Source organism: Crocodylus porosus, unplaced genomic scaffold, assembly GCF_001723895.1.
Source record: "Crocodylus porosus isolate Cpor-Errol unplaced genomic scaffold, CroPor_comp1, whole genome shotgun sequence".
Lineage (NCBI taxonomy): Eukaryota > Metazoa > Chordata > Crocodylia > Crocodylidae > Crocodylus > Crocodylus porosus.
In genome coordinates this window covers 51128359-51154530 of record NW_017728947.1, presented here as the reverse complement: position 1 = coordinate 51154530, position 26172 = coordinate 51128359, and the positions used below count along the sequence as shown (strand labels likewise).

The window sequence follows — 26172 nt, the reverse complement described above, 5'->3', positions numbered from 1 at the left end:
AAAGATTCGGTGATTTGGAGCTAGATACAGCTTTAAATGTTTTTTCTACATACCTCTAGGTAGCAGGTGGCTCGTGAATGCTGCGATGCTGGGGGCTCATGGAGTGTCCCACAGAAGCACAGGGGGCTCCCCAGCGCTCTTGGCAGCTGACTCGGAAGTGGACCAGAAGCATTTCCAGTTCACTTCTGGGTTTGCTGGAGAATGTGTGGGGGCCCCCCCCATGACCCCTGGCTTGCCAACTGTTGCCTCCTGGGTCTGGGAGGGCACCCAGGGTCCCCCCCCCGCCAATTGCTGAGTTGGGGCAGTGTGTGGGGGCCTCCCCACGTGCTCCCTGGCAGACCCAGAAGTGGACTGGAAGTACTTCTGGTTCACTTCCGGGTTCGCCACCAAGCATGCAGGGGGCCCCCTGCGTTCCTGTGGGACACTCCATCTGCCCCAGGATCACAGCATTCACGAGGTGCTCCTTGTACCTCGAGGTATGTGGAAATAATATTTAAAGCTGTGTCTATGTCTGAATCGCTAATTCTCCGAATCAGCATCTAATCTTTAGATTAGGATTTGGCTGAATTGAATTGAGGTCAGTGATCCAAATCAATGAACCGAATCACTGTCCCCGATTCAGGCCGAATCTGAATTGAATAGAGCCCATTTCACACACTCCTAGTACTTATTCTTTGCATTTGCTTTCTCCAGTGAATTTTTCCCATTAGAGTGGCATCTTTTGCTAGACTAAGGAGTTAAAGCTTCCACTGAATTTTAGTGAGAGATGAGGATCTAATTTCTTTTCCTTTGAAAATCCCTGTCATACTGCTCTTGATATGATTTATTTTTTGCAGGCCCTGGTTACTTATTTTTGGGGACCATGTTATCACATTTGTGTTTACAAAGTAACTGTTTTGCTAATTGTTCTGATAACTTACCAAGTTTTGAAATTAAACATGCTCATCCATGTTGTCCTGACTTCTTAATTAGGCCCTGTCCCCACTTCTTAATTAGACCTAATCTTGCCATCTTCGCTTGCACAAACTGAATTTCAGTAAGAAGTTTGCTAGAATTAGAGGAGGTCTGCAAGCTCAGTTGTTTGCTCTTTGCCAGTCTCCTGATACATCATTTATCTTTGTTTTCAAAACTGTTATTGATGGATCCTATAGTAGTACTATTCCTCCTTGGAGCACTGTTTTAGGGGATATCATTGCATTCAGCAGATTAGAATGTGTAGTGTTTATAGTATTACTTTTTGATCTGCTTCCTTATAAATCTGCCTTATGACTTCACTCTTTCCTTTTTAACTGTTAGCAGGTTAAGGTTTAAATCATCTGGTGACATGCTTTTTAGTGGGCGCATCTATACAAGATGCTTTACTGGAGATTAGAGTTAATTATTGCACAGGAAGCGTCATCATCTACAAGTTCAGATGTTTATTACACAGTAATTTATTCTAATTGTGGGGTAAATTTCCTACCTGTAAATACAGGTAGCAAATTTACTTTTGATTACTTACTGTGCAGTAGTGCACGTGTAGATGCCTGACCAGAAGCACATTTGCTCCCAGTCAACTGGGCAGCAGGGGACAGGAGATTGTTCCCTGACCCCAGGAGCTGCCTGTTGCTGTGGAGTGCTCTGCCACCAGAGCCCAGGCTGGGCTATGTCCCCCCGCCCTGGCAGCTCCCAGCCCCTGCTTCGCAATGGTGGGTGGGGGCTGGGAGATCTTTATCTCCCAGACGTGGCCTGCAGTCACAGGGCCCTGATAAGGATCTCCCAACCCCAGCCACATGATCATGGAGTATAGTCTAGGAGCTACTTGCTGCCATGGCAGGGGGATATTGCAGGCAGCTCCCAGGAGCAATGTCCCAGCCCCCATCAGGAGACAGCTGTCTCCTGGCCCAGTGCTCCCTGCCAGCCCCTGGGCTAGCACCCAAGGAGAGCCCAGACCTCCCCCTGGCTGCTGCAGGGGCCTCGTGTAGGGCTGCAGGGAGCAGCAAATCTGCTCCCACATCCCTGCAAGTGTAAACGCGTGCCTGGGAGAGTTTAGAGTACTTTAAGCTGCTCCCAGATTATTTGCATGTGTAGACATGCCCACTGAAGACTAAAGTAGTGTAGCTAGTAAGCAATTAAAAACAAAAATAAAATAGCCAAATCAGAAGTGGATGGCAGAGGAGTCAAGTATATGGAGGCCTGAGGGCCCTGGCCACCCTTGAAAAGAGGGCTGTCACCTGAAATGGATACAACTTTCCGTGGGTCCATCATTTTAGGTACCTTCCTCAACCCCCAGCAAAAATAAAAGTTGGTGCCTATGGTGGATGGAGTAATGCTGTTCTTCTGTTAAGGATAGACTGATATTAGAATTCAGAGATCCTTTTATTTGGATAATATTTAGATATCTGTTGATTCCAGTATTGGTCTTTTGGTCTAACCCCTCCAATACTCAGAGGTTTCTTCTTCCTTCAGCAAGTCCTGGGCTTCTGTAACCAGCAGTTTTTCTACAGGGTGATAGGTAGTTCCTGTGGTCTGTGAAGCTGTTTGAGAGCCTGTATTGAACAAACTTGATGTTCAAATAGAAACTCAGAACAAGCAACTCATCATTGTTCCTGGCCCATTCTTAGCAGCCTCAGTAGAGAATCCAAGGTTTGAGGACCTAATACCTCTTGTACCCCTGCATATGGGGCCCCTCATAGATCAGAGGTGAGGAACATGGTAGGAGCAGCATGTGGCTGTGATGTTTTTCTTACTAGTATTACAGCTGCTCTGGGTTTTCATAGAAGATGTCAGTCTCCAAAGGTTTTCTATATACTATTACATCCACCAGCAATTAATTTTTACAAAAATGTTAATATGCATGTTTATACTGATACTTAGATGGTTTCCCTTGGTGTAGAATGTTCATGTTGGCTAAAATTAACCCAGTAGGTAGGTACCAGGTGTGGCAGGCCAGTAGACCCACCCACCTCACTGTGCCTGACCACCTTCCAGGCTCCAAGTGCCTCCTTGGGGGTGCCTCACGTCTGGCCAACCCCCTTCCTGGAGCACACCTGCTAGCCTGGGGGTAGAGCTGCCATCACCCAGGGATGGGCTTGATTCTGGCATTATGTTCCCTGGGAAACACAGGCCTAGTAGCCTTCGAGGGATGGGCTTGATTCTGGCATGATGTTCCCTGGGAAACACAGGCCTAGTAGCCTTCGAGGGTACTTGAGTCACTTCAAGAATGTGGGATGCTCCCCTCACTTGGAAGCACAAGTAGTAGTCTCCCTTAGTCAGTCAAACCAAGGGGACCCCAAGGCATAATCTAGGCCCACTCCCAATCAGTCTCCCATGCTAGGTACAAAGGAGAACTGTATTGGTTACAAGGAGTAGGTTTTTAATAGGGTACAGGGTAGAGCAATATCAGAGAAATCCAACAGAGCAAACAGGGTGGCTGGGTAGCCTTTGATCATGCATCTGAGTTACTGAAAGCTATATATCTAGTTAGATCTCAGGTAGCTTACTCACAAGTATCATCCAGAGGCAGGTGGAGATTCCCTATGGAGGCAGGCCTTGATCATGAGTTTTGAGAGAGAGAGCAAGTTTCAGATGGTCTAGGTCTTCTCTCTCTCAGAGTTTTCCTCATGGCTGCTTCCCCCTCCTCCTGGGCAGTCCTTAACTTATATAGCCCTTATGACCTCATTTACCTGGCCCAATGGAGGCCAGCACCTGTTGGCTGTCAGCCAACCAATTTGAAATGCATCACTGGTTGCTGGGCAGACTGGCAGTCTCAAGCCCACCAGGGACCCCAAGCCCCTCACCAGGTATGTGATGCCAGTCACATAGGCAGAGGGAGCAGGTTACATACCTCAGGAATGTATCCAGCTCAGGTTACCTAAAGAGATAGGGTAAGGTGTATATCCTATGCAGGGCCCATACTAACCAAATTATCACAGAGCAGAGTTTTGGGGGAGAAACAGAAATGGCCTTCTGCCACACCAGGTACACATCCCTATGGAGAGCCCAGACAGGACCATTCACTACATGCTTGAATATGCAGAGAGGAATGTACTGCCATTCTTCCTACACCTCATTCTTTCTCTCTGTTTGGCACTGGTGAGGCCACACCTGGAGTACAGTATCCAGTTTTGGGCCCCCCCTCTACAGAAAGGATGTGGACAAATTGGAGAGACTGCAGCGGAGGGCAGTGAAAATAGTTACGGGCCAGAGGAACATGACTTATGAGAACAGGCTGAGCTGAACAGGGCTTATTTAGTTTGGAGAAGAGAAGACTGAGAGGGGCTTTAGTAGCAGCCTTCATCTACTTGAAGGATGGTTCCAAAAGAGGATGGAGCTAGACTGTTTTCAGTGGTGACAGATGACAGAACAAGGAACAACAGCCTCAGGTTGCAGTAAGGGAAGTTTAAGTTAGATATTAGGAAAAGCTTTCTGATGATGAAGGATGTAAAGCACTGGAACAGGTTACCCAGAGAGGTGGTGAAATCTCCATCCTTGGAGGTTTTTAAGACCTGGCTAGACAAAGCCTTGGCTGGGATGGTCTAGTTGGGGATGGTCCTGCTTTGAATAGGGGTTGGACTAGATGTCCTTCTCAGGACTGTTCCAACCCAGATTTTCTGATTCTATGATTTCTATGATCTTGCCATCCTGATACTGTAACACATTGTTTCTCAAACTTGTTAGACTCAAGGCACCCTTCAGAAAATGGCAGCTTTAAGTGAAGGTGAGGTTTTTCTCCTCATCTTACATTCACCTACAATGAAACCTCATTAAATACTTTATCTATCACTAAACTGCTGCCAAAAGCAGCATGTACTCAGTGATGGAAACCAACTATGAAGTTGATTAAATGCAGTCAACACTGAACATGACTGTAAAATATATGGCTCATATTGGGAAAACTTACTAGGAACCCCCCCTTTTTTTTTGCCCTTAAAAAAATTGGGCAGGTGTTTCCTCAACAGGGAACTGGCACCTGTTTTGGAGGTCCTGTAATACCAAGCTGACAGCAGGAAGGCCATAACCACCCCTTAGTGCCTAAGGGTGTGTGTAGATAAAAGGGGGGCCCTAAATTGAAGCAGTGAGTTTTTCAAAACACCGCTTCAATTTAGAACTGATGAAACCCCCATGTCGTGCATACACCCTGCTGACTGACTTGCCTCTCCGGCGGTGGGGAGGGGAGGGCAAGCTGCTGGAGGGTGGGGCGGTCCCTGGGCTGTCAGGGGTGGGGCTGGTGTTTCCCTCCATGACAGTGGTGCCCCCTCCCCAAGGGAGCACCTGCCCGCAGGCACCCAGTTCGGGCGGTCCCAGGGGGCAGCGCAGCCATACAAGGAAGCACCTGGGCCCTGCACAGCTCAGGCAGGCAGGCAGACTCCAGGGGGGTGGGGAAAAAAAAATCAGGCTTGCCACTTTTCTTGGGTGGAGCCTTCCTTCCCAGGCTGCTTTCAGGCTGCCTGCAGGGCTTCCTGCAGAGCCCCTGAGCTGCACAGAGCCGGATGCTTTGCTCCACAGCTGTAGGGGCAGCAAACAAACTCCTCAGGAGTTTGGAATAGGGAAATTAAAACTCAGGGGAGTTTTAGTTTGCTGTGCCCCAAGTCTGTATGCTGTACATGTGCAATGTGCTGTATGCTGCTGACATGTGCAAACACATTAAAGTGGTGCGAAAGCATTTAGCCTGCTTTAAAGTGTTGTGCATACATGCCCCTCGTTTCATCTACACATGGCCAAAAATGCTATGTTTGATTTTAGCAAAAAAAGCTGAGATGCTGATGGAAACCTTTTTTTTGTGAGGCCCTTGAAAAACACAGGCAGTTGCTCCTCCAGGAGGGAACTGGCACTGGGCCTGAAGATACTATAATACCAGGCCAGCACTGGGAAGGCCCCAGTCAGCCCTGATATATTTCCCTTAATGCCAGAAATGTTTCATCTTAGCCAAAAGGCTAATATGCTGATAGAAAACTACCTTTTTTTTCCCCTTCTTTTTTTCTTGAGAGAGCTTTTTGTGGTCCAGTCCAAATCCATGAGTCAGTCAAGAGCCATAAGTGTCCCTACTACTGGCAAACATCCTCTACCCCACCTGTGGTTTCAGATGTTTCCAAATCCTTTGGCTGGCATCCTATGTGCAGGCCCAAGCCTGGTCCAGTTGTGTCACTGTCCTCTCCATTTTCCCTTTTCCACTTCCCCTCTCTGGGGGTCTTTGAACAGCCTGAGCCACATGTCCCTTTTCCTGGTGGAGTTGGCTGTGTTTTCTTCATCCTCTCCCACCAATTTTTAGTAGTAGGACTGGAGTTCACTCAGAAAAATTTTAACACAATCTGTTTTCTTCAGCTCAGACTGTCTGTATAACAGGAGTTTACTGCATTGCCACAAGGTGCTCCTGATGCAGGACACAAACTGGTCGAAGTGGGTTGTCTGGGACCCTGATGTTTAGTCAGGTGTCCATACAGTGCCGCCTCTCTTGTCATTAGCCTGACTTCTGTCACTTCCTCCAGGAGCCGGCTGACCTTTTCCCACACTCCCTTGACATAGGGGCAGAGCCACAGGAGGTGGCTGATGATCTCATTCTTACCTCGGCAGGTTTTCCTGGGGCAGCTGGGTCTATTCTCTTGCCTTGCTCTGTGTCTCCATGCTTCACTGGGAGTGCACAGTGAGCTCTGAGCCAGTTCAGGTCTCTGTGGTCTTTATATAGGTCCTTGTGGAAGATCTGATCCCAGATGGCCTGGCAGTCATCATCAGGAAGCAGCTCCATGGTCGATAGCCCATCTCTGTTGCTGACTACCTTCTGTATCTTCTTGTGGTTTGACATGGTCCCTGGGCTTTCCTTCTGTAGCCTCTACTCGCTCTGAAACTTGTTCAGCACACTGTATGATCAGGGGTATTCCATGGTGCATCGTCTCCCTTTGGCTGGAGCATACACCCTCCACGGTGGGTGTTTCACCCACAGAATCCAAAGAGCCATGTGCATTTTCTTTTGGGGATCCAGAATGGAGGTGGCAAGAAAGACCCTATACAAAGTGAAATGGGCTGGGGGCAGGGGGATGCCAGATATCCACCTGTTCCTACAGGCATGGTACACGAGCCAGATCTGCAAGCTGGCAACTGGGCCAGCAACCAAAAGAGCTTGCAAACTACCACAAGGATAACTTAGTAAAGGCCATCTGAATAAGATATGCATTCATGCCCCCTGAGCAGAGTTCCCCCTTTGTGCCGATTATTTTTTCAAGTCTTGGCGAGCCACTATATTGAATACGTTTTTACTTCCACTTCACTCCCACAGCTGAGATGCGCCGTTCTTTCCCATTTTCAATTATTCCTGTCTGTTCACCAGCCTGAGCTGTCTGGCAAACGTCACAAAATGAGGCCCCAAAAAGTTCACCCAGAATCCTCTGTGTCTCTGTTTTTTAGCCTGTCACATATGATTAGTGTGGCCCCACCTTTCATGAGGTAAAGCAGGAACAGGTTGCCGTACACTTCACTGGCATATCATTTTTTTTACTTAGAAATTACTAATTTACTAATAAAAGTCAATCTGTTCCTGGACTTAGGACAAGAACACCCAGTTCCAGTCATGACTGGAGGGCTAATTAGCACATGAATCCTTTGTGAGGGGTATCTGGAGTACACACACATACTGAACAATACTGAGATGTAGGGTCTCTCTGGCTTGAAATGCAGTTGACTCTACTGGGTCCCAGCTTAATGAGCTATACAGTAAACCATGAGTCTCTTTGCTTTGAACTAGTATCTTGGTTTTTGGCTCAGGTGGTTTTATTTCCTTGGAGACCTGTTTCTTGCACTGCATGCAGGCACCTGTGCAAGAGTCTACTTAAATCCTCCCAGTGGGAAGATCTTGGTTACACAATGTATGATGACTGCACCACCTCTGGTGGGAGTGTGTTCCAGATTCTAGCAACCCTTACGGAGAAAAAGTTCTTCCTTGTGTCTAGCCTGAATTTGCCCTCTATAAGCTTATGTCCATTTGTCCTTGTCCTCCCCTGAGGCACCCTCCTGAAGAGTTGCTCTCCCGGATCTTTGTGTTCTCCCCTGATGTACTTGCAGGCAGCCATCAGGTCACCTCTCAGCCTTTTCTTACTCAGGCTGAACAGGTCCAATTCCCTGAGTCTCTCCTCAGGGCTTATCCTCCATGCCTTTCACCAGGCGAGTGGCCCTTCTTTGTACCCTCTTGAGCTTATCTGTGTCCCTCTTGAAGTGCAGTGCCCAGAACTGGACACAGTACTCCAGCTGAGGCCTCACCAGTGCCGAATAGAGAGGGAGGAGCACCTCCCCGGATCTACTGGACACACGTTGGCTAATACATGCCGGACCTCTATTTGCTTTCCTAGTGACATCATCACACTGCTGGCTCATATTCATCTTCCGGTTAATCATAACCCCCAGAACTCGCTCAGATTCTGTGTAGTTGGGGGGTTGTTCCTACCCAGGTGAAAGACTTTGCACTTATCCATGTTAAATCTCATCTGATTCTGCTTCACCCAAGAGTGCAGCCTGTCAAGATCTTCCTGGATCCTGGCTCTATCCTCCAGTGTGCCTGCATTTCCCCACAGCTTGGTATCATCTGCGAACTTAATAATAGAGCTTTCTACCCCCTCATCCAGATCATTGATGAATATATTAAAGAGCATGGATCCAAGCACAGATCCCTGGAGATGGCCTTCCAGAATAAGGCCAGCTTATCAATTACCACCCTCTGGGAACGGCCTCTAAGCCAATTGCCCACCCACCTCATTGAGTGCTGGGCCACCCACCTTACATTTAGTGCTGGTCAAGTCTAGCACCCTCAAGTTTGTTTGAGAGAATCCTGTGGGAAACTGAATCAAAGGCTTTACTGAAGTCTAAGTAGATCACATCCACCATGTGTCCCTTGTTCAGATGCCTAGTTACCTGGTCATAGAAGGACACAAGGTTTGTCAAGCATGAGCTACCCTCAACAAAACTGTGCTGATTGGTTCTTAACAATCTGTTTGTTTCGAGTTTGCAAATGATGGCCTCCTTAATAAGTTTTTCAAAAATTTAACCCAGGACCAAGGTCAGACTGACCAGCTTATAGTTTGCAGGGTCATCTCTCTTCACTTTCTTGAAAATGGGCATCACATTAGCCCTGTTTCAATTATCCAGGACCACTCCCAAGTTCCATGACTCAAACAATTTGGCCAGTAGTGCTGCTATTAGCTCAGCCAGTTCTTTCAGGACTCTTGGTTGCAGATTGTCAGGCCCTGCAGTCTTGAAGACATCCAGGTGTTGCTGGAAATCCCTCACCTCTTCAGAACTGATTTTGTGTAGTTTGTTGTCTTCCCTATGCTCCTTGGGTCTTTGATCAGGCAAGCGGCCCATGTTCGATTTCAGGAATACTGATGTGAAGTATTCATTTAGGAGTTTGGCTTTTTTGTGGACACCAACTGTGGGCTGCCCTTGAATATTTAGTAAGGGACCCATAGTGGAGTCTAATTTTTTTCTTACTCCCTATGTATTTGTAGAGGGACTTTTTGTTGTCTTTTTTCTGGTTGCCAGCTTGATCTCCATGCCTGCCTTGGCTTTCCTTATCTCATATCGGCAGGCCCTGGCAATTTAGGTATATTCCTCTTTGGTTACTAAGTCCTTCTTCCACTGTTTGTATACTTTTTCCTTTTTTTAGAAGCTTTCTAATATTTCTACTGAGCTAAGTTGGTCTGTTGGCTCCTTTCTCATTTTTTGCCTGCATGGGGACAGCCCATTTTTGAGTCGTGACAATTGCCGCCTTAAGGAAGCACCACTGTTCCTGAAGTCCCAAGTCATCTGGTTGTTGGTTGCAGAAAGCCTTTCCAACTAGCTTCTTAAGTTTGCCAAAATCTGCCTGCTTGAAGTCCAGGACTTTTGTTATGCTGTCTAGTTTTCCAGTCTTATGGTGGATAGTGAACCTGACCAGGTCGTGATCACTGTCCTGCAGAGTACCAACAATCCTTAGGTTGCCTATGATTTCATCACCTTTGGCCTGCACTAGATCCAAAGTGGCCTTACCCCTGGTAGGCCCTTCTACAACCTGCATCAAAAACAGGTCATCTATTGTTGCCAAGAAATTGTCTGATCTGCTGGATGTGACTGAGTGGTCCTCCCAACAGATGTCCTGGGCTCACGGGGGCACGATGTGGCTTTGCCCATGTGTCTTGCACTGTAGCCGGACCAATCTGCCATGGATTTGGGAGTATTTGAAGTCCCAGGTTGAAGAGTCTGGGAGGTAGGATACTTGCTGGTGGTAGTTCCACACAGACTTGAACGATTAAGCTCTGCTTAGTTGATAGAATTCGGAATTGATTTGGCCTGAGACACAAAATTAAAAAAAAAGTTTGGGCTGTCTATAAGTAGGTACTAAAGTGTGGTTTCAAAGTGTGTTTATGAAATTCCTGTGCTAAAACTTGCAGCAGTTTCAAAAGAGGGAATATGCATCAATTCTGGATGAACCGAGTCTATGGATACTATATGCAAATTATTTCAGCTTTGTTTATTTCAAGGTTAGTGTTTTCAAATTCGCTCCTCACTTTCACGTGCTCAGGGAGAGCAGGGTCTGATAGTAAGGAGGAGGGGAAGGAGCTGTAGGAGGAAGATAGTGGGGAGAGGCAGAGGGCAAGGGGCCTATCTGAACCGGCAGATTTATTTTCCCTGCTGTAGGGGGGCAGACATATTCAAGGCAAACCTCAAATAATTAGATTCTATACTTGGAAAATTATAACTAATTTATACATTTTCATATATAATATCTAATTATTGGGGAGTTGTCTTATAATCAGTCATCTTATATTTGAGTAAATAGTACTTTATGGCTTTAGAAAAATGATAGAGCAATTCGTCTGTTGCAAAAAACTCAGAAAGAGCACAACAGGTCAGAATGTTTTTGATACTATGGATTCTTCTTTGAAATCTCTGGGTTTTTCTTGTGAATCATGTGCAGGTGTTTGCACACCTAACTGCTAACGTTACATGACACCCTTTAAAGAATCTTACTTTTAAAAGGTGCTGTGGCACCCTGGTTGAGAATCACTGCTGTAACATTATGCCACTGAGCAGTAGGGGGCAAACATAATGTTTCTCAATTGATAGAGATGAAAATGTAATGTGAAATGTTAGGGAAACCTTAAAGTTCCAGATTTTATGCATGACTGCTATAACAGTGGATATTGCATTTTAGAGCAGTAAAAAACAGAGGGTTTTTTAGGGGTGTTTGGATAAGGGGACCATTTTGCAGACTAGCTCCCCATCAGTGATAAATGTAGGGCTTTAACATTTGATATCCTTCCACTTGAGAAGAAAGAAAGAGGAGCAGTTGACAGGAAACAAAGGAGAAGAAAAATATAAGCGTCTGTGAGGAGGACATGCATGTACTTCCCCCAATTTCCTGTTTCCACTAAAAACATGGGTTATTTTCTTCTGTCTCATACTGGTGACAGATTGTATAAAGTGTATGAGTAGAATTGGCTGGAACTTAGCTCACAGCCTGCCAAAGACCAAATGTGTGGCAGTCTGAAAATGAGAGTACTGCAGCCAGTAAATAGCTGATGAAGAAGCTTTTTGACCCCTGGATTTCAAAACCATTTTTAAAAATATGTATAAGTATTTTTTATTTAAATTTACCTATGAGGAAAGTGAAGCTTGGAGTGGTGAAGTGATGTGTCCAAGGTGCCATAATTTGTCAGTGACAGAAATGGGAATAGGTCTTGGTTTTGTGAGGCTCCCTGTGGGTGTGACTGAACTGTCTCCAAAGGGGCCTGTTTTTCTCTAAAATGGTTGTGTAACCTCTTACTTTCAGGCTTAAAAATTGGAAGAAATGTAAGATAAGTCAGAGAAGTGCATCTGGTGGATTCTGATGCTTAAGAGTTCCCTCTCTGGTTTTAATTTGGGATGTTTCCTCTGCTGTATGGCTAGGTGAGCCAATTTACACTAACGATGTAAGTTCATGTAAGTTACAGTTAATGGGAAGCAAAATGCATCATTTATATACAGGATAAGCCAGAGTGCAGTGTGGGTCAAATTCTCCAATACAAATTTCCATTGACTTCAATGGGCCTGGTTGCCTGAGAAGGACCACAGACAAAATGCAGGAGTGGTCTCAGTGTTAGGAAACAGGAGGAAAGCTATGCATTGCTTTACTGGTAGGTCTATTCAGCAGCAATGAAAGTGGTCTAAGCGCAAGACTAGAAATTCAAAACTGACAAATTCTAATCCAGATCTGACAGTAGATTACTGTATGATTGTGAACAAGTCACTGAACTGCATCCTCATCTGCAAAAGCAGGATAAAAGTTGCCACACAGTGGTGTAGGGAGAATTAATGAGTTAGTGTTTGGAAAATCCTTTGAATATAGAAAGCACTATATATGTTGTGTAAGAAATATATATATCTATATATGTAGATATATAACTATAATTGTATTCAATTAATTAATGATACAATGGGTAATCATTAATCAAAGCTAAATTGATCTTTAATCAATTAAAGTTGAAGTCAACCCAATTAAAGGGGTTGATAATTAATTATGCCAGTACATTTTAATTAATTACAATTATATACATATACAATAATTACATATAAAGCTATATATAGTTATATATTGTATAATTATACAATAATTATTGCTGTTTTATAAAAACTACCTCCCAAGATGGTGATATGTGAGGTTAATAAAACCTATTCCATCTAGTGAAAGAAGAGAGCAGGCAGAACTTGGGAAGTTTCCAATTTGTCAGGAAAATCCTCTAGTTCTGATTTAGTTTTGATTCCAAACTCTAGCTGAAGCCAATAGTTGTTTTGCTTGAATAAAGACGTAAGGCTCCTTTCTTCCTTGGGAAATAGGAAACCTCAGATGTTCCAACCATTGGAATTTCCTAGGAGCTCTTTCATGATAATGGGGAAAGGCCTGATCACCAAGGAAGAACCTGTGGGTTCAGTTCTAAAACCTCCAGAATCTCTTCTTATTCAAATCACAAACCCTTTAAGCAATCTACTGGGACCATATATGCAGAACCCCAGGGCCTATACCCAGGTTTAAAGCTCTACTGATCACGTTTCTAGCCATGACTGCATTGCCTGCTGAAGCCCTCCTGACTTATCATAATCATAGAATCATAGAAGTAGGGTTGGAAGGGAACTTACAGATTTTCAAGTCCAACCCCCTGCCAGGGCAGGAGAAAAAACTGGGCTCAAATGATCCCAGCTAGGTAGGCATCAAGCCTCCTCTTAAAGACCCCCAGGGTAGGTGCCAGCACCACTTCCCTTGGAAGTTGGTTCCAGCTCCTAGCCGCCCTAACTGTGAAGTAGTTCTTACGGATGTCTAATCTAAATCTACTCTCCAGCAACTTGTGGCCGTTATTCCTTGTCATGTCAGGGGGTGCTAGGGGAAACAAGGTCTCTCCCAAACCCTTCTGGTCCCCCCTAGTGAGTTTGTAGACTGTCACCAGGTCCCCCCTCAGCCTTCTCTTGTGGAGGCTGAACAGGTTCAGGTCCTGCAGTCTCTCATTGTAGGATCTGCCCTGTAGTCTCTGGATCATGCGGGTGGCCCTCCTCTGGACCCTCTCAATGTTGTCCACATCCCTCCTGAAGTGGGGCGCTTAGAAATAAGGATTTCTATAGCCTAAAGAGGCCAGCCACAGAATTTAGTACAGCCTTAGCATGTATTCATATGTCTTCCCTGTGTATTTTTGGGTAGTTGAGAGAATCTCTGTAGCCCATCTGGTTTCTTATCTTACCTTACCCTATTCTGAGTAGCTGAAACATTCTGCAGTTTATTGTACCTATTGCCATAAGAAGGCTTAGAAGCTCACCTTTTAAAATGGCAGGATTTGTCACATGGTACCCTGGCAAAAGTTCACAAGGATTGATGGATATTATCGCATTCTGATAGTGAATACATTCCCAAGCATGCCTTTTCCCCTTTAAGATTTGATTTTATACACTAGCTTGCCAACATCTTTTGCATATATTCCATTTGAAGTTTTGAAAACGGACAGGTTTTTTTTGACATGAGATGGCCATAAAAAGACTTAAAATCTGATTTATTTCTGTTTTTCTCATCCACCTGTCACAGAAACAGTTTATGTAACTTGCTTCACTCTTGACCAAAAGATTTCTTGCTATTCAGAAACTACACCTGGAAAATTTGAGAAGACCTTTTTGGTTGTTTTTCTCTTAGAGTTAAATTTGAGTTGACAAATGAAAGTAAATCTTTGCCTAACTCTGGTTAGACGACTGTGTCTATATAATATTTAATATACCAGAAAATAACATATAGTGTGTTTTTCATTTAGAGCAACAGTGATATGAGTAGTGACTTGTTTTTGACCAAAAAGGGCTGGATTGGATGTAGTGACCTGGAGATGAGACGCTTCATATCACTTTACCAATCACTTTATAGATCACTCTTGTCGCAGACAGTCTTCTGGAAACTTTAGTGTTAATGCGTTAACCTTTTTGCACATCATTGTTCTTGAAATCTAATAGGTTTCACACATTTGGAGCCTAAATAGCCTTTGTTTCATGGGTGTAGTTGCCACCAGAGTTAAAGGGATTTGCACCATTAATTGGCTTTCCTCCAAATTACTGGTACACAGCCTCTCATAGGTGTAAAATTATTCTCTGTGTTATTGACTTCTCTTAAGGACCAGATGATTGTAGACTCGTGAATAATAGGTAGCCATCACACTTGATCCTGTAGTCTGTACTAGGAGCAGAGCAGGCCAGGACTGAATGTGTTGTGAAGGCTGAATTCCCTTGTCAGACCTGACAGAATTGGAGTCTGTTTTCTTATTGTACGTTTTTGTGTGTTTCCTGCTCATGGCAGTGCTTTACTTTTAACTTTTTTTCTTTTTAATATTTATTTTATTTACATGGGAGCAAGGTACACATCTTACATATATATGGTTATTTATCTATGCTCAGTGGAGAAGCAGGACAAGAAGAGTTAACATTACAAATCATTTATCTTACTCATATTGTCATAGATGAGCAGGCTTTACAAACATATAATAAGACAAGGTACTTTCCCTGAGGGACTTTACAAGCTAGTTAGAATAGATTGAAAATAAAATATGTTATTGTGCCAGTTTGTAGTCCACAGTTTCACATCATCTCCTTCTGAATGTGGATCATCTATTGACTTTTTGTGAACAGTAGCAGAAAAAAATTGACAATGAATACTGAGGATCTCTATAAATGAACAAAGTCCTTTCTTGAGCTGTTTTGCTGAGTATGACAATTTTGTCAGACTCAAACTTGTGAAAAAGGTGAAGTGAGGTCAAATAGAACTTGCACTGTGTATATACAGTTGCACAAGTGAAACAGCTAAGAGGCATTTACTGTATCAGGCTATAACAGGGGTAGGCAACGTTTTTTGTCCAGAGTGCTGAAAAAACCACAATGTCTGCCTTGGAAGGCGCTGGAGTGCTGACGTGCTGGAGCCCAGAGCAGCTGTTTGCAGCCTCCTGGGTACAGCCGGCCCATGGAGCCTGGTCTGCTTGCAGCAGGGCTTGCAGCCTCCCAGCCGCCTGCTGGGAGCATCCTGGGCTCCGTGGGTGGCAGCAGCTGCTTAGGGCCTGGGCTGGTGGTGGTGTGAGGAGCAAAATGGCCTTGCGTGCCATGCTCAGCATGCATGCCAGCAGTTGTTGACCCCTGGGCTATAACAAGGCCTTAGTTGGAGTTTGACTTAATGAGAATGGATGGAAAGACTAAGGTAATGTTTGGTTCCACTCCTGCTTCTGACATTAGCTTCCTCTTTTTAGGCATATTACAGAGGACTCGGGGCACGTCTGTACAAGATGTTTACTGCGGAGCTGCTTAATTAGCTCCGCAGTAAACGTCTTGGCATCTACAAGTGTGTCCCTATTACGGTGCAGGAAACTAACAAACTCCACATCAGGGTAGTACTTGTAAATACAAATACTGTCCTGCTGCTTAGTGTTTTCATGTGCAACAGTGCACGTGTAGACACTGACCTGGCTGGCTGGGTCATTAATGTGCTTTAGTGCTGGGGCTCCCTGGCAGCTAGCCCCACACTGAAGCATCCTTATGCCCCAGCCAGCTCCTCCATAGCACATTGAGCCTGGCTGGAGCAGCCCTGGGCTGGCAGACTGACTCCCAGGGCCCCCTGCAAGCTGGGGCTGCCCCAGCTGGGCTCCACTTGTTGTGCATGAATAAATTTTGGAGTCAGTTGCTCCAGAGTTAATTGCTCCCAGGTGCATGTTCAAACAGTATGCCCAGGAGTAAAAAACTCAGGAATAATAAGCTCCAGAGTTTATTGATGCACAATAATTGCATATGTAGACGCAACCTCAGTTCCGCAAAGGATAGTATAGGCTGCTGTGGGTGATCTCTGAAGTGAATGAGACTACTCACAGTAGTAAGTATTGTTTGTGGTAGTGTGTACAGGAACTATTCCTTAATTTCTGTCTCAGTTCTCCTATCTGCTAAATAACAGCAACAATACTTAGTATAAAAACTGTTGTGAAGAAGAACTAGTGACATACCTAAAGTGCTTTGAAGACAAGAAGTGCAAAGTACTGTCTTTTTAGAGCCATTAACCTAAATACCAATAAATTCCTATAAAAAGTTTAATGTATAAGCAAGCACTTAAAATGTAGATAAACCTGGGCAAAACTTTTATGGAGGATTCTCCATCACACAATGCGTTATTTACTGGACTGATGAATGTGAGGTTTAATTGGGTAGAGAGTAAAATTATCCCACCTGAACATTCTTTTAACAAGAAATAGGAAGTGATTGTTAACCTTTGTTATGGATGTATGTCTGGAAAGAAAACAATTGACTTAACTCTTTCAAAGAAAATCTCTGTTCTCTTGCTGTTAGAAACAGTTCCTTTTTCCTGTGATCAGTAATTATGGAAACAATTTCCTTTGGTCTCAGTTCAGTTCCTGCTGGTAAGAAGTACATAGCACAAGACACCAGCACCACAATTGGAGTTTAATTTAATCTGCTGGATAACCTTCTTACCAGTCTCAGCTGGGAATCCTAGGGCTGGATAGACAATGGAGACTTGAATAGTTCCCTCAACTTCATAGGTCCTTCCTCCAGGCCAGGAGTAGAAAAAACAGGTAGGATAGTATGAGGGAAGCTTATCTGGGGTAAGTAGAGGACATCAGTGTGCAGGGTTGTCAGTCTCTCACCTTTTACCATCACTACATTTGCAGTTTCAAACTCGCTGCTGGAAAAGGTACTGATGACTCCCTTCTCTTCTCCCTTTCCTCATGTTTTCTCTCTTCCCAGTCTGTGGCAAGCGTTACAAGAATAGGCCTGGACTGAGCTACCATTATGCTCACACTCACCTAGCCAGTGAAGAGGGAGATGAAGCTCGGGAGCAAGAGACACGCTCCTCACCTGTGCACAGAAATGAAAATCACAAACGTGAGTAGTATTTTTCTGTCCCCTTGTTTTCCCCTCCAGTATGTTTTTTTTCAGGGGGATGTTACCTCCATCCCTATTTATGCATTTCCCCAGGCCCTGTGATTGTACTGCTCCTTTGTGAATGATTGGAACCAGGATGTTTAGTGAAGCTAATCAGCTGCAGCTCACCTTGGTACTGAGCTCAGTCAGTCAAGAATTCATTTAAAACCCAGCATTATCTCTGCAGCAAGTCACTTTTCTATCAGTGCTCCTGTGGGGAGGAGATGACAAGGAGAAAGGAGAATGGAAGGGGTGCCCAACCTGCCTGTCATCAAACAGCCTCTCCATGATTAGTGTGGCGATCAAGAAAACACACAGTTTGTTTTAGTGGATTCTCTTTGTTGTTTTGTTTGAGGAAAGTTCTTTATTTGCTTCTCAGTTTTTTTGGTATGAAATTCTCTCCTACCCAAGACCTCCTGCACTTCAAACTCCACATTCATACTATCAGTCCAGGAAAGTCTCTTGCCTAGAATATCGTCTGCACAAACCAAAACGGAGAGTGATGACACAGGAAAAGAGAACATGGTCTCTACTCTGGGGATGCCAAGAGAGGGGGCAATTACAATGTTAGCCAGCACAGGGGCACCCAGTGCTATCCTTCCTCTATTTTTTTAAAACACAAGACAGGGAGTCAGGGGAGCCAAATTTTACTACTGCCTTTTGCCTAAAGTCTTATGTAGTAATTCAGCCTTCCTGTGCCCAATTGTTTCTATGCTCAACTGTATGTAAAATAATAATCATCAGCATCCCCATTCAGGCACAATGTGCAGATAAAATTCATTTGTTTATTTAATTAATTAATTTTATAAAGAGCTTTTGGTTCCTCAGATGGGAAATACCATTTTATTTCAAAGTAATTATGGAAAACAATTATGGACAGCAGAATAAAATGGATATGAGAAATATTTTATGGGTGAATATTTCATCCTTGGGAAAAAGAGAAGGAAACCAGGTCTAGGAAGACATTTCTCTCTTAAGCAGGATAATCCATAATTGTCTTATGAGGAGATGGGGAAGGGTTTCACCTTTCTTGGAAGCATCTCCTCCTGTCCACTGTTTGAGAGATGTTACTGATTGAGATGGACCTTTGGTCTGATCCCACTTGGCAATCCATATGTGTCTGTCACCTTTCTGCACTATCTTTTAAAATTCTATAAAATAGAAGCAGAATTGACTTGTCCAGCTTTTGCTAAATCTGAGCTGCCATGGCTCTGAGGAATGCTGGCTCTGGCAGGCTAGTAAATGGCATCATTTGACTTGTTATGACTTTATTTTGTATGTTGTATCTAAATTTGTGTTCTGTGCTTGAAATAAAGTCTGTCATACTTTTTGGGAGGGGTGTTAGGAAACTTAATTACTAAGTTCTGATCTTAGCACTGTAGAAGTAGGCAGACAAGAAAGGTTGTTGATCCTCACCTTCCAGCTTGACATGGGGGTGAGGTACAGTCCCAGTTCTAATGCTTCTAATGCTCAGAGACTGATATCATCAGCTTTACCAGGTTTAGAAAAAGGGAGCTGGAATGGAGGGATGAAAGTAAGACTCTCCCTCATTTCAGAGAGCCAGCAAACCTGGGCCAGTGAAGAAGGGAGCGTGTCTGGCTCTCTGAAAAGTGTGCAGCAGGGGCTGCTCTGGCCTCTGGAGGCTTTATGCACGAGGCAGGGAGAAGCTGCTGGAATGCAGCCCCCAACACAGATAGTCACAGCTATATACTTAAATGATCTGGACCCATAAAAGGAAGGATTTCTCTGTTCAATAACTGACCATCACCTGGAGGGGTGGGGGGCAGGGACTACATCAAGTGGCGATTCCTGCTAGGGCGAGTCATGGTGAGCTTGGGGAATTGCTCTCCTGATGGTCCTGCCTCAGGATTGGCTGTTTGTTCTCTGTTTCTGCTTGTTTGTGTACAGCCCTGCACCTAGACCTTACATCTTCCCTCCCTTACTTGACAATATTTAATTTATGCCACCATTCATCTTCCATGTGAATGCTAATTGTCCACATTGCTAATGCACAGTCATTAAATGGTCCCTTTGTACATGGAAATGGTGGGGAGCCAGAGCATCATATCCTTCCTTTTCCCTAAGTACTGCTGGGCATGTGTTATGAATTAGATTTGACAGGTCTGCAGTGTCGCAGGGTTTGGGCTTCAAGAATCCTCTCTGCATGGGCTCGTGGGAGGGGGAGGGGGATGTTAATCCAAACAGCTAATCCGTAACCTACTGAACAGAAGGGCCAGAAGTACAGTAAATAGCAGACTCTGATTACTTCCTTAGCCACATGGCCGAGAAATGCAAGCAGCCCAATTTAGAAAAGGCAAAGCCGATCCCAAACAGCCATTTGGAATTTGCTCTGCTGCAGGAGGTAAGGATTGGGCAGCAAGGTTCTGGCAGTCTGCTGCAGCATGAACTTCCTTCCATTTTACCTCCTTTGCTCCTCTCATGTCTCCTGTGTCATTGCTGCCCATAGCCATACCTGCAGTTACAACAGCCTTGCCAGCACAGAAGGAGCCTCTTTGGAGCACAGTCTCTGCCAGATTCAGCTATTGATCTCCTGACTGGTGCCAGCAAAACAGCTTGATGGCCTTTCTGTCTGTCTCTCTCTCTCCCTCTCTTCCCTCCGCCCTATTCTCCCTGCCTTTCTGTCTTTACTCCCTTTATCACCCCCAAGCCATTTTGGGTTGCTGAGGGACTTAAATAAAGGAGATTTGCATAGGAGCAGCTTAATTTGAACTGCCGGGCTCTGATGGATTTGTCGCAGAACAACAAGCAGCCTAGGTGGGCTGTTCCTTTTCCCCTGGACATTTCACTTCCTTCAGTATCTCCTTCAGTCCCTCAGCCGCAGGGGTGTCATGCTGGGCATGGTGCAGCCCTGTGGCTGGAAGCTCTGTCAGCTGACAGGGCTCTCAGCCGACCCTGCTGCCTGTGCTACACATTTTCTAACTTTATAGCTGGTTGGAGCTTTTTATTGTCTAATAAGTACTTTGTGTATGTTTTAAGGTAACTGTACAATTAACCAGTTAATTGCACAATACCTGTAATGTGTAGAGGGGCCTAAGTCTCAGGTAAGCTCAGTTCCTTGATAACATGGCATGTCCCTTCTTTGGAATCCAAACTTGTCTCAGTCCAAAGTAGTTTTGCTACTCTTTCTGCTTGCAAAGTGGTGTTGACCAAGTATGAACACTTGAAAAAGACATCCTGGGAACTTTTAAAAACCAAATCAACCCATTGCCTGACATTAGAATGAAATTGTCCCACATCATTTCAAGCCTCTTCTTCTGCTGTCTTTATCCCATGATTCTTCCACTCAGCGCATGTTCCACTATGCCTAGCATCAATTCTGTAGTTATAAACTGACACTTGGGGGCAGCTGGCACCTGCAGATTTTGAGAGGCTTCTAGAGTGGGATTTTTGTTAACTAGATATCTGTCTATTGCAATCTATATATGAATGAATGTGATAGTATAGAACTCATTTCTTTCCCAGAGGAACAGGGCAGTCTGTTCCTGTGTATAAGGACCGAATCTTCCTTTTCTTTGAACGGGAGTGAGTCACCTGTATAAATGCAGAAGTTTATGTGGCAAAATGCTTTCTTGAAATTAAAAAAAAAGAAAAAGCTTTGGGGTAAATTTACAAGATTAAAAAAAAAGTACCTAATAGTACTGGCTAAAGTCAACAGCATGCAGATGCTGTGCAGACCACATGCTTACCCACGCACATCTCTGCCTATGGCACTCCATACTGTTGCAGGGATTCTGCACTCTTGTGCTGGTGCACTTTACTCCAGACTCGCTACATGCTCAAATAATGATAGTGAAGTCTCCCAATTCTTTTAAGATTAAATTTGACCTGTATAACCACTTGCTTTTCAAGTTCAGAGCATCCATCAACCATACCTTCTTGTTGGGGAGGTTTTGTGTTGTAGCCACATCTCTACTGCAGAGATCAGCTGAGGCCATTTGTGTATTCCAAGCATAATTGGATACCCAGTCTCCAGAGATAAAAAATTAATGCACTAACCTCACTGTGCCTCCAAGCTGTCCTCCAGCTCCCCCACACAGTCTTCTTTGAAACATTTTTATTTCCATCCATGCAGGGGGTTGGGGATGAATAAATGACGAGAGTCAGCCCCTCAGTTGGAGATGAGCTGTTTGTTCCTCTCCACAAGCAGCATCAATTTGAAAAGCTACATCAGGCCTCTTTTTCTCTGCCTCAGCACTGTTCCTCACTGGGGATGTGATAGGAGCTACATTTGAATGCAAGGATGCTCCAACACCCACCTTGCTACAGGAAATCCTACAGCAGGTGCCTTTTCAGAAAGCAGCTGTATCTTACCCTGATTTGCTGTCTCATTAGTTTGTTCAATTTTTCTTTCTTTTTCTTTGTTGGTTTTCATAAAGGAATGAATATAAATATGATTTTAAAATAAAATATAAGGCAGCCATTGGTATTACAGAAGTAGTAATGTCTCCTTTAGAACAGTTTTCATCCAAACCCTCTGTTTGTCATTGCACATAACTTTCTCAGGCCTTAATCTTTGGGGCTGAAATGTTTCATGCCTATTTTGTGAAAATCTAAGGAAAACCTGTGCAGCTATTTGGAGGATCAGAAAGGTGAAAAAAAAAACTTTTGTCCATTATACAAAAAATTCTTGTGACCTTTTGCTTCAGAGCAGCTCTACAGCTGGCATGGCTGGAGGCTGAAATTTTGTAGAGAAAATAGCCCTCCTTAAGGAGAAATGCTTATGACTGTTCTGCAGGAAACTGGCTCTAATTTGATTGAGCACTTTGCCTATAGAAGCCATATCCTTTTCTCCCCCCTGTCAGAGCTCTCTGTATGGAGCATTCTTACATTTATTGTAACCACTTTTCCTCTTTCACCTTTCTGCTCTTTTCCCTTAAAAAGAAAATGAACCCACTTAAAACCCAAAATATTTGACTGGGTTTGAAATTAGGCAACATGTATTCACATACCCCTCAGGGAGAAATTTCCGTCTTCAAAGTGTTGTTCATGTTGGAGGGATTAATATGTGCGCATAAGTAACTGGCCCATTTTGGGTGAGTCCCAAGCTGCACTGCCCAGGGGAGCTCTAGGATAGATTGTACCTCAGGTAGCATGATCACTCTCTAAGCTTCTCGGTGTGGTGGGAGTCCTGCATTGCTAACCCCAAAAGTTAAAAAAAACCCTGCGAGTCAGACCCCTCAAAATCATGCAATTGGCTTGGACATAATGAGATTAAAAAAAAATATTCTACATTTTTTTGTCTGTCTTCCCGTTTATGAAGTCTCCCTGACCATTCCAGTGTGTTCTGTAGAATTATAATCTCAACAAATCTTATATATCTTTAGTGGATAACTAGCCTGTTTGTTTCCATGCCCCAAAATTCAAAAAAATTAATGTAAGCTCTACTTTTGTTATCCCCAGCCATCAATTAATTATATATCTACTGGATCATATCAGTTCCTATGAAGATTGTATCAGATACCCCTACTTCTCCTGACCTATGTAAAAACTCCTTTTGGCTCCTAGGGGCTAGCAGAGCCCTCCTGATCTCTTGCAGTAGTTCTGATTGGATGCTGCTGTTCAGGAGGCGGGGTAAAGAGAAAGAGAGACAGTCGAAGTTGCTGGAAACCAAGCTGCAGCTTCTGGTGTTATCCTGAAACTGTCTTCAGCATAGTCAAAATTCAGTTACTCTTGAGAACGGGGAAATGCTTGGAACCATTTGTTCAGATTGTGGTACTGCCTTTCTAGCTTGTCTGGTTAGCAATGGGTCTGGCCACCTCCTCATTTTTTATTTGTATTTTCCCCATGAGTTGTGATGAAGAAGTTGCAAGGAGAATTTACTGGAGAGAGCAGCATACGCTTGTGTGTCTGAGACAGGAGTGAGTGGAGAGTGAACTTAATTTATTTGAGCTCCACTTAGCTTGTCCTTCATCGCACTACAGATCATGCCATCTATTTGATGTTAGTTCAGGACAGAGCTCTGTTTGACGCTGAAAAGCTAGCAGGTCTGTGCAATGAGCAATCTATCTGCATGACTTTCTCCATTTCTCATTAAAAACTGGGACTAATCCAGGTGGAAGTCAGTGCATCTCCAGCTGGGAATCCATCTCCTGTTCTATTAGAGTGAGACTCTTCCTGAGACCTACCTTCTAGCAGCTGCTTTTCCTTCTCCCTCTTCATCCTCTTTTTTCTGTAATTATTTTTAATTTCTTGTTTCTTGAGTCTTCCCAGCGTCTGCAGATGCATTTTGAACAGCAAATTAAGGGGACATGCTACAATTCCTTACACTTGAGAGATGAAGTAATAACAGGTGGCAAGACCAGAGGCAGCCAGAGCCTAGGATTCTGGTTGCTATGGAAACATGTCAGACCTGCAGAGGGATGAGATATGTCAGCAGTAGGGGAGAAAGAGCCAGAGCAGCACTGTGGCACTTACCCTATAGGTTCAGATTATATGTCATCGGGTCCTTCGAGGGAGGAAGACGTTAAATATAGAGAATGGGCTTTGGCTAGCTTTAAACTGAACCAGCAGCCAAATGTTGGGCAGACATTTGAACAGTGGGGGAACAGTTATAGAATGGGGGATCTGGGCGTCAGTCTTAAACAAAGAGGCTTGCAATGCTTTGTTAAGAAAATCCATTCTTCTTTGTTGCAAAATGTATGGGCTTGATTCAGGATATGCTCTGCTCCCCTAGGTATCTGTCTTGCTTTGGAAATTTTGGCCAGAAGTAAAAGCAAAGGACCGGATTCCAAACCCACTATATTCAATAGAGAGACTCCTATGGATTTTCAGGGCTTGGATGTAGCCCAAAGTGAATAAGAAGTAGTTAGAACCGTGGTGCTGGGAAAAATCCCTTCTGAACAGCATCCATCTGATTGTCATCCATTTGCCTTACTAATTTAAAGAAGGAAACTCAAACTCCCTGACCTAAAAGCAGACACTTAAGTCCTGACTCTCCACTTGCCTGGCATTGTTGCATTGTGGGTTTAAAATGCCTGCTCAATCCAAATCCTTCACTTATATCACAGCAGAGTGTTATACCCAATTTGCAGTCAGGTTGCAGAGGTATAAATGTCTGTCGTGTGGGGCAAAGCAGCAAAGAATTAGTTTGCTTTCTCTTAGCAGCAATGCCAGCCACAGATGTTTCAAAATCATGAGGTGGACCACCAGAAATCATTAGATTGGTTATATTGGAAAAGATTTTGCCCTTTTAGCAGAGCTCTATTTCCAAGCTATTCTCTGCAAGTCTGAGGGAAAGCAACTTCATTTTTAAAGGAAAGGCAAATGTTCATGTCTTCAGATGACTCCATGAGCTGAGGCTTTTAGAAAAATGCCAATTATCATGACTACAAAACCAAAACCATTATGTTTCAATATGTATTTTGAACTGGAACCATTTGGAGCCTGTAGGTTGATATATATTTCAAAATCCCTTTATTTTGGTTTTAAACCTGTTTTCAGCTCCAGAGATTTCATCTTGAAGGGGGCATAGAGGAGCCATGGCTTTTTCTACACAAACTTGGAGTAGTCTGTCAATGTTTTAAAACTGATTATGGGCTGTTCTACATGGGAAAGTAATTTTTGAATAATTGGGGGGGGGCAGTCATTTAAAGCATAGTAGCTATTCAGCAACAACTCATCCTTAGTCCACAGTAAAACTGTTTTGGGGTTTGTTTGTTTTTTGCATTTTATCTAAATCCAATGGATTTACCTAAATCTAAGATTCTCTTTTTTTCAGAATAAGAATCTCGACACATTAAATTATATACAAATGTCTATTGCACTTTAAATTCATGCCCTTCCCTAATCCAAATTATCTTTGGAGTGTAGAAAAACCTTGAAATAAACTGGTGCAAACTCCTCCGTGGATATCCTTAGACCATTTTTAAAAATGGCCTATATTCATTTATCTTAAGGAGGTGCAAATTTCTGATTTGGGCCTTATATGGACTAGCACATGCTAGTTGAACATGTTATGGAATTTTTCTGGTGACCAGCAGTCAGTACTACTCCTCTATCAAAGCATGTATGTAACACTGCTCCTGTTCTGGCATCACACATCATTCCTATAAGCAGCTGCATTGACTGAATGCACAGTACAATGTGGGAAGGTGTTCCAGTGGCTGTCAGCATTTTTCAAACCAGTGGATTATGGGATGGAAGTAAGCAGCACTGCGTGTTGCCAAGGCCTTTCCTGCAAGAGCTGTGGTTAAATGCCAACATGTTCTCCTACCACTGTTCTCATTTTTAACAGCATCTGCTTGGTGCATCATCTCAAGAAGCCCATCGTTCCTCGTGCTTCTGTTACACTTCTTCATCCCTGATAGCAGGTGGCTATCAGCAGAGGCCCCACTCAAGGACACCATAGTGCCTTTGAAGACAGGGAGTATGTCAGACTTGGGGCAGCAGCCCATGGTAAAAAACTAGCAGTAACTTGTAACCTTTGTAACTTTGCTATGGGCTGTGGTGCAGATGCCATTCGAATTGCAAGTCATGGTTGCTGTCATTTGTCTATTCCATTGATGTCATAGTGAGTTTCCTGTGGTGCAGAGGAATGGTTAGGATCTGGGGAAGGGGGGAGAATGTAGGGAGGGAAGCCCAAGCTTGCTTATAGTGCATGTAAATAGTTTCTATATACTGTATAAAGTAATCAGGCAGTGAAATGACCCAAGCACTACCTATATACATATCTGCTGAGCTAGCGCCTTGGTCACTTCACTGCCATCTTATTTCCTGTGATAGTGTCTGCTGAGCTAT

At 43.9% G+C, this 26172-nt stretch overlaps 1 protein-coding gene across 13 annotated transcripts in view; it reads left to right on the top strand.

Moving 5' to 3' along the window:
• The window catches only part of DPF3 (double PHD fingers 3), a 210376-nt gene that overhangs the window by 122694 nt on the left and 61510 nt on the right, over positions 1–26172 (top strand). For all 13 annotated transcript variants that reach the window (XR_002103955.1, XR_002103951.1, XR_002103954.1 and 10 more), the window contains exon 7: positions 17239–17376. Coding sequence is in view for 3 of the 13 variants with exons in the window: in XM_019551349.1 (XP_019406894.1) it covers positions 17239–17376 (138 nt within the window). In the remaining 10 variants the exon portion in view is untranslated. The remainder of the gene's footprint in view (positions 1–17238; positions 17377–26172) is intronic.